This window comes from Electrona antarctica (assembly GCF_951216825.1).
Source record: "Electrona antarctica genome assembly, contig: SUPER_10_unloc_2, whole genome shotgun sequence".
Taxonomy (NCBI): domain Eukaryota; kingdom Metazoa; phylum Chordata; class Actinopteri; order Myctophiformes; family Myctophidae; genus Electrona; species Electrona antarctica.
Genome location: NW_027638777.1, coordinates 498,268 through 515,304, shown reverse-complemented (window position 1 = coordinate 515,304; position 17,037 = coordinate 498,268). Strand labels below are relative to the sequence as shown.

The 17,037-nt window shown below is 46.3% G+C and overlaps 1 protein-coding gene across 1 annotated transcript; it reads left to right on the top strand.

The window, feature by feature from the left end:
* Window positions 1–3,112: 3,112 nt before the first annotated feature.
* LOC306931789 (arginyl-tRNA--protein transferase 1-like) lies at window positions 3,113–13,935 on the top strand (the record flags this gene model as incomplete). Its single annotated transcript, XM_079532417.1, has 3 exons — window positions 3,113–3,430; window positions 7,676–9,126; window positions 13,848–13,935. The coding sequence occupies 3 exons, from the start codon at window positions 3,113–3,115 to the stop codon at window positions 13,933–13,935; spliced, it is 1,857 nt and encodes a 618-aa protein (XP_079388543.1).
* Between the last annotated feature and the right edge of the window lie 3,102 nt (window positions 13,936–17,037).

Sequence of the window (17,037 nt, the reverse complement as noted above, 5' to 3'; positions counted from 1 at the left end):
TATGCAATTACAATGCTTTATTTGCGCACGCACGCACGCACGCTCGCAGGCGGACGGACGGACGGACGGACGGACGGACGGACGGACGGACGGACGGACGGACGGACGGACGGACGGACGGACGGACGGACGGACGGACGGACGGACGGACGGACGGACGGACGGACGGACGGACGGACGGACGGACGGACGGACGGACGGACGGACGGACGGACGGACGGACGGACAGACAGACAGACAGACAGACAGACAGACAGACAGACAGACAGACAGACAGACAGACAGACAGACAGACAGACAGACAGACAGACAGACAGACAGACAGAACAAGAGTTACCAATTATATAGGCCTACTAGTATCTACTATACTAATTAAGGCTCTGTTCCATTTGGAATAGAGCGTCGCAGTCCCGCCCCCTACCATGGACCAGGAAATGAATCCCAATGCATTTTTCCCATAGACATTTCTTAAAGTATTTATTTAAAGACGGTTACGCCGCGGACAAAGCCAACTTGAGTCGTGACAACTCATGACAACACAAACAATATTTTGGACCAAACAAATAATTACAAAGAAGAAAAACAACAAAAAAAAGTGTTGTAACCTGCCATTTTTTCCTTCTTTCTAATTATTTGTTCGGCCCAAAAAATTGTGTTTGTTGTCATGATTTGTCACGACTCGAGTTGGCTTTGTCCGCGGCGTAAACGTCTTTAAATAAATACTTTCTGAAATGTCTATGAGGAAAATGAACGGAGAATCATTTCCTGGTCCAGGGTAGGGGGCGGGACTGCGACGCTCTATACGGGCGGAAATGAAAGCCTGGGTACCGAGGCTAGCACAATGGTAATACAACTTGGATTTAATGTATTATTCTTATTAGGCCTATATATATTTTTTTCAATTACCCCATATAACTTTGGTAGTGTAGCTACAAATCCAAACTATTTGTAAAGTAATACAACATATAGCCTATAACATTTGCAAGCTTCGCCACACGTTTGAAGTTTGTACCACATAGGGCGCGTTCGGAAACAGCGCACTGAGCGCGCGGTGCAATACAAACTAATAGGCCAGTGCGCTCCGGTGCGGTATTACCGAACACGCCCATAGTGTTGTTACCACTTTTGGTGTTTTAAAGCATTATGTTATACTTTAGCTATTGAAAAATAGCTAAGGTTTTTTTTTAATCGTGAAAATGTGCCTCAAATCTTTGAATATATATTATTACAGAGTGAACATTTTAACTCAAATCTTTGCTTCTGGGGAGGTTCCTGGAACAACATATTTTCAGATGGGGGTCGGTGGCCAATTACATATATTTTTGGGGTCCTTGACATGAACTGAGCACCACTGATACAGAAACATGAACTGAGCACCACTGATACAGAAACATGAGGTATTTCAGAAAACTGTGAGAATTTAAAAGACCAGGCCTAAATGGGTTAAACACGTTTACTGTTATTAGGCCGGCACCTTCCTACTACAAGTAAGACGCGCAAACGCGGGAAGCGAACGCAGCTCGTAAATTGCAATAACAATTAGAATAAATTACGTACTTGTTAAGGTTTTTTTTAAGTTAAGTTTTTTGTGTGTGTGCGTTTTTCCTTTTTAAGTTTTTTTTTTAAGTTACGTTTTTTGTGTGTTTGTGTGTGTGTGTGCGTGCGTGCGTGTGTGTGTGTGCGTGCATGTGTGTGTTTTTGTGTGTGATACAGCTGCGCCCTCTGGTGGTGGGCGGGTGGTGTTACAGCGTGACACACACACACACACACACAGACACACACACAGACACACAGACGTGATCTGCTGGGTCTCATAGTAAATGCTCACTGCGTTCGCAATTAAAAAATAAATCACACTTGTGTGAAGTGACTGGGGCGCCCACTGTGGCTGCTACGTGACGTCCTGGTGGGGTACTGTTTTTCGAGGGGCGCTGGCCCCTCCAACATCATTTGGTAGCCAAGTCTATGGACTTTTAATGTTTTAATGTTTGCTCAACACACTGACTGCCAGATACGAATAGGCTACAAATTGTCCAGCCTTTTTTGCAGGGCGCTATAGCGCCCGTCATATGCACAGCTTTGTGTGTCCGTAGCATGGAATGTGAACATTTGATTGGCTGAGCACGGAATGTGATGATGTATGATGATAAGAGCACCCCTCACTTCACACAAGTGTGATTTTTTCAGTTGAGACCCCTATTTTGAAGGTCCTGCGCCATGAGCCGCATGTAAACAAACACTGTGTCTGTCCCCCAGAAAATAAATATTGTAAACTCTATCATCCATTCTTTAGTTATCGGCCGTGAATAAAGCTTGTTTTGACCCAAATAACGCAATCTGTGTAAAGAATCGGAGATAATAAGTATCCATTTACATTGAGGCGGACAAGAGACAGACTGTTCCAATTATACTCAACTCTAACTGTCGGCCAAGAAGTCCATATATGGGCAACGGTTTGTTAAAAATATCTGCGCTTACGTCACGCCCAAAACATACAGCCTACATATTAACTATAACCGCACAACTATATACATCCAAAAATTACGACCTTGATGAATTAACAGTACATTTTCTGGATATTGACATCTAATTGAGGATTAGATTCAAATTACGGTTTTGTGAAGTTGCATATTTTGTGGTTTCTTAACAATTAATCCACGGTGGGAAATAGGCCCTCGGCCGAGACGTCCGTGAGTGAACTGCCACAATAAAACAGGAGATCCTAAAAGGACCAAGTGAGTGAACTGCCACAATAAAACAGGAGATCCTAAAAGGACCAAGTGAGTGAACTGCCACAATAAAACAGGAGATCCTAAAAGGACCAAGTGAGTGAACTGCCACAATAAAACAGGAGATCCTAAAAGGACCAAGTGAGTGAACTGCCACAATAAAACAGGAGATCCTAAAAGGACCAAGTGAGTGAACTGCCACAATAAAACAGGAGATCCTAAAAGGACCAAGTGAGTGCGGGCCAGTGATCTTTCCTTTACGATACCCTCTCTGCCAGAGCCGTTGGAACCGATACATACACGTGTTAACAATTCAACCGACGAGTGAGTGAGTGCTCGGCTTTCTCTCTCTCTTTGCAATATATACCTTAACAGTTGAAGCCATGGAGCAACCGGAGGCGGACGTAACAATGGGTGTACAGACGGAGGCAGGCGGCACGAGGGGTCTGCAGGCGCAGGCGAACAGGACGATGACCCTGCAGGCCATGAGCACCGCGCGGCTCCAGCAGCGCCTGCGGCGCACGGACGAGGACATCATGGTGATCGAGCGGCAGTTCCACCAGATGGACAAGAGCCTCCTGAAGCTGCACCGCAGGTGGGAGAGGAAGAAGGAGGAGGTGGACGCCCTGCGGAGGAGCGTGGCCGTCAAGAAGAGCACCCTGGACCGCATCCAGGAGGAGACGTCGCGGTGTCTCGACGCCGTTTATCCCACGCCCCCGCACCAGAGGCCCTGGAGGAGGAGGAGGGGGGCGGAGGAGGAGGGGGGGCGGAGGAGGAGGGGGGAGGAGGAGGGGGGCGGAGGATCTGGCCAACTACGACGACGACGACTCGACGGACGACCTCGACGAGGATTTGTCGAAGATAGATGAATATTTGGAGAATATGAGACGAAGCACTGCGGAGGAGGTAGAGGATGAGGAACCCTTGGCGAAAGTAGACGAATGTCCGTCGAATATACGCAAGCGCCCGGTGAAAAAAGCTCACGAGTGAGCGGTTTACGGACTCTTATGGTCCCTGTACACTGGACGCATTTTCGGTCTGTAGATACCATAATGGTTTATCGATGGGGGTCCGTGGCCTCGTGCATATCAAACTTTGGGGGGGTGGTCTTTGAAATGTATATGAAAGGCAAAGAATCGCTGGTTCAAGTGGTTGGTTTCTTCGACCGAGGAGAGCGAAGATGACCAGACCAGGATGCCAGGATGAAGCACATCCATGGACGGACCTGGGATCGGAACCTTTTTCAGAGAAGCAGGTTTACTAAAATGTGAGAAGAGTCTCCATGTTGACTCGCTGCAAGCTGCAATGATTTTCATCTGAATGTATTTAGTTTATTTATTCACTTTTATTTATTCACTTTCATTTGGTTGTTTGGTTATAGTTAGTAATAGTTAGTTATTGTGTTAGTTACTTAGTTTTAGCTGACATTTAACTAGTTAGTGAGTGAGTGAGTTAGTTTTAGTTTACGACACCGACAGACTAGAAAGAGATGCACATCAGCGCAACGTTTACCCGCTGTTATAATTTATCTGCTGCCGACATCAACCTTGGAGAGGAGAGAACACGCGTTTACCTGATCACTCTGACATCAACCTTGGAGAGGAGAGAACACGTGTTTACCTGATCACTCTGACATCAACCTTGGAGAGGAGAGAACACGTGTTTACCTGATCACTCTGACATCAACCTTGGAGAGGAGAGAACACGCGTTTACCTGATCACTCTGACATCAACCTTGGAGAGGAGAGAACACGTGTTTACCTGATCACTCTGACATCAACCTTGGAGAGGAGAGAACACGCGTTTACCTGATCACTCTGACATCAACCTTGGAGAGGAGAGAACACGCATTTACCTGATCACTCTGACATCAACCTTGGAGAGGAGAGAACACGCGTTTACCTGATCACTCTGACATCAACCTTGGAGAGGAGAGAACACGCGTTTACCTGATCACTCTGACATCAACCTTGGAGAGGAGAGAACACGCGTTTACCTGATCACTCTGACATCAACCTTGGAGAGGAGAGAACACGCGTTTACCTGATCACTCTGACATCAACCTTGGAGAGGAGAGAACACGCGTTTACCTGATCACTCTGACATCAACCTTGGAGAGGAGAGAACACGCGTTTACCTGATCACTCTGACATCAACCTTGGAGAGGAGAGAACACGCGTTTACCTGATCACTCTGACATCAACCTTGGAGAGGAGAGAACACGCGTTTACCTGATCACTCTGACATCAACCTTGGAGAGGAGAGAACACGCGTTTACCTGATCACTCTGACATCAACCTTGGAGAGGAGAGAACACGCGTTTACCTGATCACTCTGACATCAACCTTGGAGAGGAGAGAACACGCGTTTACCTGATCACTCTGACATCAACCTTGGAGAGGAGAGAACACGCGTTTACCTGATCACTCTGACATCAACCTTGGAGAGGAGAGAACACGCGTTTACCTGATCACTCTGACATCAACCTTGGAGAGGAGAGAACACGCGTTTACCTGATCACTCTGACATCAACCTTGGAGAGGAGAGAACACGCGTTTACCTGATCACTCTGACATCAACCTTGGAGAGGAGAGAACACGCGTTTACCTGATCACTCTGACATCAACCTTGGAGAGGAGAGAACACGCGTTTACCTGATCACTCTGACATCAACCTTGGAGAGGAGAGAACACGCGTTTACCTGATCACTCTGACATCAACCTTGGAGAGGAGAGAACACGCGTTTACCTGATCACTCTGACATCAACCTTGGAGAGGAGAGAACACGCGTTTACCTGATCACTCTGACATCAACCTTGGAGAGGAGAGAACACGCGTTTACCTGATCACTCTGACATCAACCTTGGAGAGGAGAGAACACGCGTTTACCTGATCACTCTGACATCAACCTTGGAGAGGAGAGAACACGCGTTTACCTGATCACTCTGACATCAACCTTGGAGAGGAGAGAACACGCGTTTACCTGATCACTCTGACATCAACCTTGGAGAGGAGAGAACACGCGTTTACCTGATCACTCTGACATCAACCTTGGAGAGGAGAGAACACGCGTTTACCTGATCACTCTGACCCTTGTGATGCTTTTGCGTTTCTCCCTCTCGGGTTACGAGGATAATTCGATTTCACACGTCCTCTCATGAGGTTGTAAACATCGACAACTGTTTTGACACGAGGGGGGGGGGGATGCGATTGAAGCGAGAATATTTTACGTGTTGAGCAGCACTATAGCCTCTCCTATGCACAGCTTTGTGTGTCCGTATGGGCACGGATTGTGCTCCACTGATTGGCATGGGCACGGAATGTGATGTATGATGATGAGAGCGCCGCTCTTATCATTATACCAGTGTGATTTGTGTAATTGTTTTTAGTAGCCTATGGGATCCTTGGTATGAAATACAACTAGAAAGTTCTGCCCTTGATTAAATCTCTCTTGCCATTTAGATTACACATTGTGATGTCACTTCTGTCTGATTGGACATTATATTGTCCAATCGGAAAAGGGACAGACAATGCAGACAAACAGGTTTACTTTAGCTGGCATAAGAGTTCTCAGACCTAGAGCAATAGTGTGTTGCTCACAGCAACCACGCAGTGGTTATTAGCGTGGTCCACGCTAATAATCAATACAAATGTAGGGGTCTTTAGCCAAGTGGTTCCCAAACCTTTTCATGTCAAGGACCCCCAAATTGACACTTTGACACTCTCAGAGTTACAGACCCATAAGGGTCCATTTGGTTCCAAACTATCATTTGTGACCAGATTTCACTGAGAGCCTGTCATCGTGCAACCTCCAGATTTTCACCAGAGGAGAAAAACTGAATTTATTTATTTTTTATCCAAAATTAGTTAATAGCACACACTTTAATGTGTGATGTCTGAAATAAATGTCAGAGCTGAAAATTGACATGTATGAAATAAATGCTTAAACATGTAGCTAGGTGTAGTTAGAGTCCACAGAAGACATGTAAATATGAAATAAATGCTTAAACATGTAGCTAGGTGTAATGTTAGAGTCCACAGAAGTGAACCTTTCAGGCCTGTTTTCTCAACTCGCTGTTTCTCTGCAAGACATTACTCTATAAGCCATATCTCCAAAACTGGTGGGTCAAACCAATATGTCAATTTGAAGCTATGATTCCCTACTTTCACAGACATGAAAAAAAACGAAAAATAAAAAAAAATCCAATGGCAGCACCTCAGTCAAATCTAGTCACATTTAGCTGGGGACCCCTTTGGAACTCCATCAAGGACCCCTGGACTACCTAAACTGGTTTAGACTAGTTTAGATGACTTAATACCTGATTTAGTTTAGTTCTGGTTTAACAAGTTTAAACAAGATATTCCGTAATAACAGTTATGTTGTCACAGCTGTGCTCAATATGTCACCACTAGAGAGAGATGTGAAACGTGCATGTGATGTGATTACTTCTAAAACAAATTAATCACTTAATGTCACATTCACATTAATGCCGAAGGCCGCGAACCGTAACCCCCGCCCCCAACATCATGACATCATCATACTGGTGTTTCATGACATCCCCATGCTGGTATTTGATATGTTGTACTCAAGAGGGTGCTAAATGTGACTTGCATGCATTGTTGTTGGTCATAGTTGATGTGTTTTACATGATCTGATGTCATGAGTTAGACTGATATAAATTAGATTAGCTTCAGACAATTAATGTTCACGGAACTGATTCTGGGTTAGTGTTTGATACTGTACTTGATTCTTCACTCTTATCTACCAATAACTAGCTATATCTACCTATAACTATATCTGTCTGTGTCCATGCCATCCTTCTGATTAGGAAGTCTCCCGTTTCGGAGTAATTGAAGGTGAGTATCTGTAGTCTCCTCCCAAACATATCCGCGTTCTCTTGCTCCTCCCGTCAGACACAAAACAAACTTTTAAAAAACCTATTTAGCTTACCACTGCAGCCATTGAAGAGGGCGGGAAGCGACCGCGTACGCTCGTCGAGTATTTGGGCGAAGACGAGAGCCGCTGTGGCTACTGTGAGCATGAGAAGGGAAGCTTCTCCCACGGCATGTGGTCCCACAGCATGACGGTCCAGGACTACCAGGACCTCATCGACCGCGGCTGGAGGAGGAGTGGAAAGTACGTCTACAAGCCCAACCTGGACAAGACGTGCTGCTCGCAGTACGCCATCAGGTGTCACGCCTCCGACTTCCAGCCGTCCAAATCTCACAAGAAGATCCTGAAGAGAATGAGCAAGTTTCTGTCCAAAGGGGAATCGGCGACGTCGGTGCGGGGGCGGCGGCCTGCGGCGAACGCCGGCTGTGGTGAAAGCGGCGCCGCACCGGATAAAGTAGAGGGACTTGTTTTCACGGATGCTCAGACGGAGGAGGATCCACCGGTCTCGGAAGCATCTAGAGCCGATTCGGTGTCCGTCCCGGACGGGAGACGGCCCACCTCGACCCCTAAACCAGGAATAGGAGCAGATCCCGGCCGGCCGCCGCGCCGCAAGGCCAAGGAGTTGGCGAAGGAGCGTCGTCTTCAAAAGCAGCCGACGCCCCGGGGGGTGTCCGCCCCCACCGCCCCCTCTGACCCGCTGGAGGATTTAATCTCCGACGGGGCTCCGACCGATGGACATCATCATCGCCTCGAGGTGAGGCTGGTGCGCTCCAGCCCCCCCAGCGAGGAGTTCGAAGCCTCCTTCGACGTCTCCTACCAGGTGTACAAGCTGTACCAGATGGCCGTCCACAAGGACCCTCCGGAGAAGCCCTCCGAGGGCCAGTTCCGGAGGTTCCTCTGCGACTCTCCGCTGGAGGCCGAGCGGCCTCCCGTCGGCGGCCCGGACGTGGGCTACGGCTCCTTCCACCAGCAGTACTGGCTGGACGGGCGCGTCATCGTGGCGGTGGGGGTGATCGACGTCCTGCCCGCCTGCGTGACCTCTGTCTACTCCTACTACCGCCCGGAGTTCGCCTGGCTGTCGCTAGGCTCCTACACGGCCCTCAGGGAGATCGCCTTCACCAGGCGGCTGCGCAGGCGGTCTCCCGGGCTGCGCTACTACTACCTGGGCTTCTACATCCGCTCCTGTCCCAAGATGCGCTACAAGGCCCAGTATCTCCCCTCGGACCTCCTGTGTCCCGAGACGTTCGTCTGGACACCCATAGAGCGCTGCGTGCCCCGCCTGGAGAAGTCGCCTTACTCTCGCCTCAACCAGGACCCCGACGCGGGCGACGCCCGGGCGCTGAGCGACGTGGACAGGGCCGTGGTGCTGTACAGGAGGACGGCCATGCCCTACAGCGTCTACAGGCGCAGACGCGCGGCGAGCCTCAGCGACGAGACGGAGGTGCAGCGGTACGGCGGTCTGGTGGGGCAGGTCTGTGCGGAGAGGATGTTGCTGTACCGCACGTAAACACCAGGAGGCGGCGTTCGCAACGTGAGTTCTGGAGACCAAATGGAGCCTTACGGGTATGTAACTCTGGGAGTGTACGAATGGAACCAAATGGACCATTACAGGTCTGTAACTCTGATAGTGTACAAATGGAACCAAATGGACCCTTACAGGTCTCTAACTCTGGGGGTTTACAAATGTAAACAAATGGACCCTTACAGGTCTGTAACTCTGAGAGTTTACACATTGAACCAAATGGACCCTTACAGGTTAACTCTGGGAGTGTACACAGAGTATCTAATTCTGTGAACAAATTGAACCAAATTGACCCCTAATGGGTCTGTAACTCCGAGTGTGCAAATTGACCCTTACAGGTCTGTACAAACGGAACCATGTGGAACCTTATGGACCATTCGAAGGTTACGCTGCCTTCAGATCTTGTCCTATATCACGCTGGTCAGAGCAATGGTCACTGAATGATGGCCATTTGAAGTGTCAGACAACTGCTGTAGCTCCATATACTGTATGTGTGACATTTCAACTGTAGATCCATACTGTGTTTGACATTTCAACAACTGCTGTAGCTCCAAAGCGTGAATGTAATTTGCGTCCGAGCATAGGCATGGTAATGCAAGGTACTGCAAGGCATGGTATGGTGGGGGCGGCGGTGGCTCAGGGGTAGAGTGGCCACTAGGGGGCGGCGGTGGTTCAGGGGTAGAGTGGCTGGATTGTAACCGCAAGGTTGCCAGTTCGAACCCTGTGGGCTCCCCCAGAGTTAGTGTCGAAGTGTCCTTGAGCAAGACACTGAACCCCTAATTGCTCCTGATGTGCTGGTTGGTGCCTTGCATGGTTTCTGCTGCCATCGGTGTATGAATGTGTGTGTAACTATAACTTGTAACTTTAATTTTTGTAGAAGAGGCAAACTAATATTGTTTATGCCGTTTGCTTTGATTGAATAATTGATTGAACATGCACTTGATTTTGGTGTGTTCTAAAATAAACAGTTTGTGTTGATTATTGTGTAATTTGTTTGTAGAAACTTGAAACATTATTGTACTATAAAAAGGTCTATTTTCCCTTCATCTTTATCCTTTTAGTGTAATAGTATTAGTTAACTATAATTAGATTAATACACGATAATCAACACTAAAGGTTGTTGCACACTGGACGCGTTTTTCGTAAAACCGATGGAGAAACGCCGCTAGAAATCCGAAAAACACGTTCGGTGTGTGGGGACCTTATAACACTTTATTTAGAACACAAATCAAATCATAGTACAACACGTGTGTTCAATCATCAATCAAAGCAAACGGTATAAACAATATTAGTTTGCCTCTCGGATGACAATCAAGACGGGCAGTGTCGGTAGGCCAATCACAGGCAGGCGGGGCGTTACCATGCCTCAGCCATGCCTATGCTCGGACGCAAACGAGATTCACGCAGCTCCAAACTGTATATGTGTGATATTTTGGTTCTTTGGTGTGACTGTTTGTCATGGCAGACCCCTGAACAGTGTTTGTGCCAAATTCGGTGTGGATCGTCCACCTCTAGGCAAGTTTAAAAGTTCTGAAAGTCATAAGTTGGAGCGGCTAGCTCCCTTAAAAGAAAAATCACACACGTGTGAAGTGAGGGGCGCTCTTATCATCGTACATCATCATGAATCATACTCATACTGGCCAATCAGAATGCCTGTTGCCTGTGATTGGTTAGCTGATTTGCTCGTTTACATATGACGTACATTTTCCCTCAACAGCGTTTAATGTTTTGATGTTTAATTTACGTCATATGTAGCGGAATTCTGACGTCATTTCTCCGTTCATTGTCACCGGCAAATCTTGAGACGTGTGGGGACAAAAGCTGTTCATAGAAGGGGCTAGCGCCCCTTAAAAATCACACTTGTGTGAAGTGAGGGGCGCTCTTATCGTCATACGCCATCATACATCACATTTCGTGCTCAGCCAATCAAATCATCTCAAATTTGATACACACAGACGTAATAGCTGGGGCATAGAAGGGGGTAGCGCCCCTCAAAAAGCGTATACCGCTATATGAGCTCATATAGACATTATATGTCTCATATATGTCCACATATATGGATATATGTACATATATGTAGAGCTATATATGCAGGCAGGCTATTTTGAATAGTCAGATATATATATATATATGTTGCATATATTTCCTCTCCGCTCCGCTACATTTCCCAGAACTGGCCAGTCGGTCCATGGTATCAGAAAGGTTGTTCTGTGTTACATGACTCGTGACGGTGTGTCCCGTGGCAGTTTAGCCGAGGGAGCAGGCATATTTTGTAGATCTTTGTTACTCAGACCTGATTTACGTTAGGCCCTTTTATTCTATTATAATTATTATACTGAGAGATGGTTGAACCGACTGTCCGCCACTGATTCCAGAGGAGGCTTTGAAGATTATTCACTGAAGATAAGAGTTATAATGATCGTCCCCAGCGCAACGTGCACTGCATGCTCCATTTACACTAACGTTAAGTTCAGTCAGACAACTCACGAATAGATTTACCAACATTTATTATAGAATGAGAATACAAGTGTACATATGATATTATTAATCTTGGCGTTCGGCTCTGCTGCATTTTCTCCCTGCTCGGCACGATTAAACACCATCATAAAACATTAAGAGCAGGGAGATAGATATACAATAAAACAATGGGGGACATAAATAACAGAGCCCACCGGTGGTGCTGGGGTGGTGGCAAACATCCAGAGATCCAGGGTTGATATTGATCAACCATCCAGAGATCCAGGGTTGATATTGATCAACCATCCAGAGATCCAGGGTTGATATTGATCAACCATCCAGAGATACAGGGTTGATATTGATCAAACTTCCAGAGATCCAGGGTTGATGTTGATCAAACTTCCAGAGATCCAGGGTTGATATTGATCAAACTTCCAGAGATCCAGGGTTGATATTGATCAAACTTCCAGAGATCCAGGGTTGATATTGATCAACCATCCAGAGATCCAGGGTTGATATTGATCAACCATCCAGAGATCCAGGGTTGATATTGATCAAACATCCAGAGATCCAGGGTTAATATTGATCAAACTTCCAGAGATCCAGGGTTAATATTGATCAACCATCCAGAGATCCAGGGTTGATATTGATCAGCCATCCAGAGATCCAGGGTTAATATTGATCAAACTTCCAGAGATCCAGGGTTAATATTGATCAAACTTCCAGAGATCCAGGGTTAATATTGATCAACCATCCAGAGATCCAGGGTTAATATTGATCAACCATCCAGAGATCCAGGGTTAATATTGATCAACCATCCAGAGATCCAGGGTTAATATTGATCAACCATCCAGAGATCCAGGGTTAATATTGATCAACCATCCAGAGATCCAGGGTTAATATTGATCAACCATCCAGAGATCCAGGGTTAATATTGATCAACCATCCAGAGATCCAGGGTTAATATTGATCAACCATCCAGGGCTGTAGTCTAACAACAGCAGTCCTAAAGTTTTACATCAGCGTGTGAAGAAGAGATGCAGACCGCCATGTTGAAACCAGTCATCAAGTTACACAAAATAGGTATGTTCTGATTTAACTGTGTTTACTGTAATCATTTAGTATAGATAGATATGTAACCGTTTAACTATGTTTAATGTAATGTAATGACCCACAGCAACTTACAAAGTGCCTCCGCTCCCACAAGATTCCAGACGTTTCCAGTCCCAACACAGGACTCCAAAGTCTAATCTCTAGTTCCACATAAGATACCTCTAAATAAAATGGGATTAGTATGCTCGCCCTAAAGCAGCGGCCATCAGTGTTTTTCAGGCCAAATACCCCTTGGGCTCTTAGCACGAGAGAGAGAGATAGCACATTATGTAGACTTAGATAGTATTTTAAACAGACTTATAGCTTGTTACGTAGACAGCTCTAGAATTGCACTTTATGTAGTCATAGCACTTTATAGTACACATGTATAATATATTATATAGTATAGTATGTATAGTTTACATAGATACTCCACTGTTCTTAGTTTACGCATGATTCATGATAACTACTTTTTATATATGTGATGTATGCCATGCTTTTGTTATTGCTTAATGTAAGTCGCTCTGGATTAAGAGCGTCTGCTAAATGCCTAAATTGTAAATTGTAGAGAGAGAGAGAGGACGAGAGAGAGAGGACGAGAGAGAGAGAGACAGAGACAGACAGAGAGAGAGACACATAAAGAGTGACAGACAGAGACAGAGAGAGAGAGAGCGAGAGAGCAGGGACCCCTACTACATAATTATATACAATTGTATTGCATGTTTTCTATAGATTTCATTGATAGCATGGCATTACATAGACTTAACAACTACCATCAGTCCATTCCTGTTTTGTTGGTTTACAAAATATATGTTCTATTAATGTGTTGGATTCATGTCCACATGCAATTTTCCGTTTTGCTCTTTACTTAGTCTAATATTTCTGTATTTGTTTTTACGTCCTAGAATAGAATAGAATAGAATAGAATAGAATAGAATAGAATAGAATAGAATAGAATAGAATACAGCTCCCGGGGTCAGCATTAAAAAAGGGAGGGACGGGTGAGAAAATAAACCAGGGAAACTCCCCCCTGTCAGGTGATAAGAAGCAGCCTTCTCACTCCTCACGCATTGAAGGAATAAATACAATATAGTCCACCTGTGTGCCCCTACCTCTTCTCTTATACGTTACCCTGTGTTGTCTATCTCCTCAGATACCGGTCCTGCCCCGTCCTCAGTCAAACGAAGATGTTGCTGCTGTGGTCAGTGTGGAAAGACATGCACTTCAGCTTCTGTCCTTAGAATACACAAGAGAATTCACACTGGAGAGAAGCCTTACTGCTGTGACCAGTGTGGAAAGACATTCACTCAAGCTTCTAGTCTCAAAACACACCAAAGAACTCACACTGGAGAGAAGCCTTATTGCTGTAATCAGTGTGGAAATAAATTCACTTCAATTCATCTTCTCAAAATACACCAAAGAATTCACACTGGATAGAAACCTTATTTCTGTGACCAGTGTGGGACAAGCTTTGCTCAAAGGTGTAGCCTTGAGAAACACAAGAGGATTCACACTGGAGAGAAGCCTTACTGCTGTGACCAATGTGGGTCAAGATTCAATCAAAGATCTAACCTTATGACACACAAGATAATTCACAGTGGAGAGAAGCCTTACTACTGTGACCAATGTGGGTCATGATTCAATTCAAGGTCTAACCTTATGGCTCGCAAGATAATTCACAGTGGAGAGAAGCCTTACTGCTGTGACCAATGTGGGAAAAGCTTCGCTCACATGTCTACTCTTACAAAACACAAGATCAGTCACACTGGAGTGAAGTCATTTGGTTGTGAAATATGTGGGAAGTATTTTACTCGGTATGACCATTTTAAAAAACACAAGCACATCCATGCTGGAGAATCCTTAGACCCAACGAGGAGAGAGAAGCCTTTCTGCTGTGACCTGTGTGGGAAAATCTTTACTACATTGTCTCACCTTGAGTCACACAAGAGAAGTCACACTGGAGAGAAGCCTTACTGCTGTGACCAGTGTGGGAGAAGCTTCGCTCACAAGTGTTCTCTATCGTATCGAGACTACCTCTCCACCCAACATATTTCATATGTAAGGGGAATGACCCCACCTCACTTGTGACGTGGATATCTCTTTAAGACACACCAGTTGTACTGGCACGCACGGGTATATAAGGCCCAGGTGTGCGTGATTACACTGATTTTTTGATCTCCACCGAGCAGTCCAAGACGTGGTCTCCTCGACAGAAGTGCAGAGCAAGTTATCAACAATAACTGCATTTTTTAGACATTTTAAAAAGCAGCTACTCACGAGTTCTGGCAGCCGGATTGACCTACTGCACGATGCGGTTTAGAGAGCTGGCATGGTGCTCCTCTCTGGGTTGCTGTCACACAGCTCGTTTGTAGGTATACAACAAACAAAAACAGGGTAACCAGCCAAAATACAGGCGTATTGTTGACGTTGCGTTAGCTCACGCGTCCTGTGGTGTATAGCCTGTCTGTCGACCTCCGGGGAGGGACACAGCAGGACAAGTGGCTCGGTAACCCTTGTTAAAGGCAGCGGAATAGAGCTCTATACGGGTGTATTGTTGGCGTAGCGTCAATTCACGCATCCGTGGGGCATATTCCGTGGGCTGGAGTTGACCTGCGGTGGCGCAGCGAAACAACAGTCTTACCAGGCTAGCATTGAACACAGCACACAACACAGTCGTATTGTCGCCGGGGTGACTTCCGCGCCTGTAGCGCTGTGTCTTTGGAGCAGAGTGTTGTCTCCAACTCAAACACTCTGTGCCTCAGCTCAGCCGTGGAGTTCAGGTGCGACCTTCCTCCAGAGGAAGAGATAGAGAGAGATTATAGATGCTCTGCTGGCTGTTGTTTTTTTATTTGGTTATTCGGAAAGATCCCCATTAGCTGATGCCATGGCAGTCAGCTAGTCTTTTGGGATCCACACGAAACATGTTACAAATTGCAACAAAACAAAACAAAAACAAAACAACAACACATGAATATCAATATGTGACTGAGAGACAGCAGTGTAAACTGTGACCCTCACGTCTCAAGCACATTACTATACTCCCCGTTTTTGAGCATGTCCAAACAGAGTGTGTATTTATTTAATCTTTATTATAATATAATTATAATTATAATTATTATAATATAATATAATATAATTAAAATAATAGTGTATATAGGCAGGGTAACCAGCCAAAAACACCATTACAGGCGTATTGTTGACGTAGCGTTAGCTCACGCGTCCTGTGCTGTATAGCCTGTCTGTCGACCTGTGGGCAGGGACACAGACAGGACAAGTGGCGCGGTAATCCTTGATAAAGGCAGCGGAATAAAGCTCTATACGGGTGTATTGTTGGCGTAGCGTCAATTCACGCATCCGTGGGGCATATTCCGTGGGCTGGAGTTGACCTGCGGCGGCGCAGCGAAACAACAGTCCTGCCAGGCTAGCATTGAACACAGCACACTATACAGGCGGATTGTCGCTGGGGCGACTTCCGCGTCTGTAAGGCTGTGTCTTTTTGCCTCGCCTCGTGAGAGAGAGCTCCCGGGTATGTATTGCGGCAAAAACCGTTCACGCACTCCGGTGTAGACTGCGTGGTAGAACCCGTGCAGACGGGGGAAGCCACGGAGCAAGTTTTCCTCCGAATTGAGCCACTGCACTTTGCAGTTCAGAAAGCTGACGCTGAGTCGTCCCTCTCGGGGTTCGATCGTGGCTCGTTTGTAGTTAAAACTACCAAATCCCTTGGGATCAGAGCAGACAGTCTATTCAAACACAGTTTGACCAGATGAAGAGCCTTGGCTCGAAACGTCGTCAATAAACTTATCCTTCGGAGCATATGAGTGTGCGGCTTCCTCTCTTTTCCTATGTTACTTTTTGAATCCAGCACCTCCATGAAGTGATGTGGGTATTTTACTATAGTTTCTGTAGTCTATTCAAACACCACACGAGTGTATGGCTGCCGTGGCAGCCATCTTCTGCATTGAGTCTGAGTCTGCCAGGAGCAAGCCCTGAAATCACAGCCCTTTGCACACTACTGTATATACGGCGTATTGCTGACGGGGTCAGCTCACGCGTCCGCGATGTAGTTTTGCCAATTTCGGTAACACAGCGGAGTGTGCCGCGGCTGTCGGGCGGAGTACACTGTACGGTGTATCACGGCAATGCCGTTCACGCACCTATAGGTGTAAACTTGCATGGTATAATCCGGTTACCGGATCGAAACCACAAAGTAAGCTCCTTCTCATCCCGAGAATGCACTATGGCTATCTAGGCGCAGCTAGTCAACACAGGCCTATTTTGTCACTACTTCAGCACCGGCTTATATGCGGCGCTTATGTGACCATAATGGCCCGGACCTTTAGGAG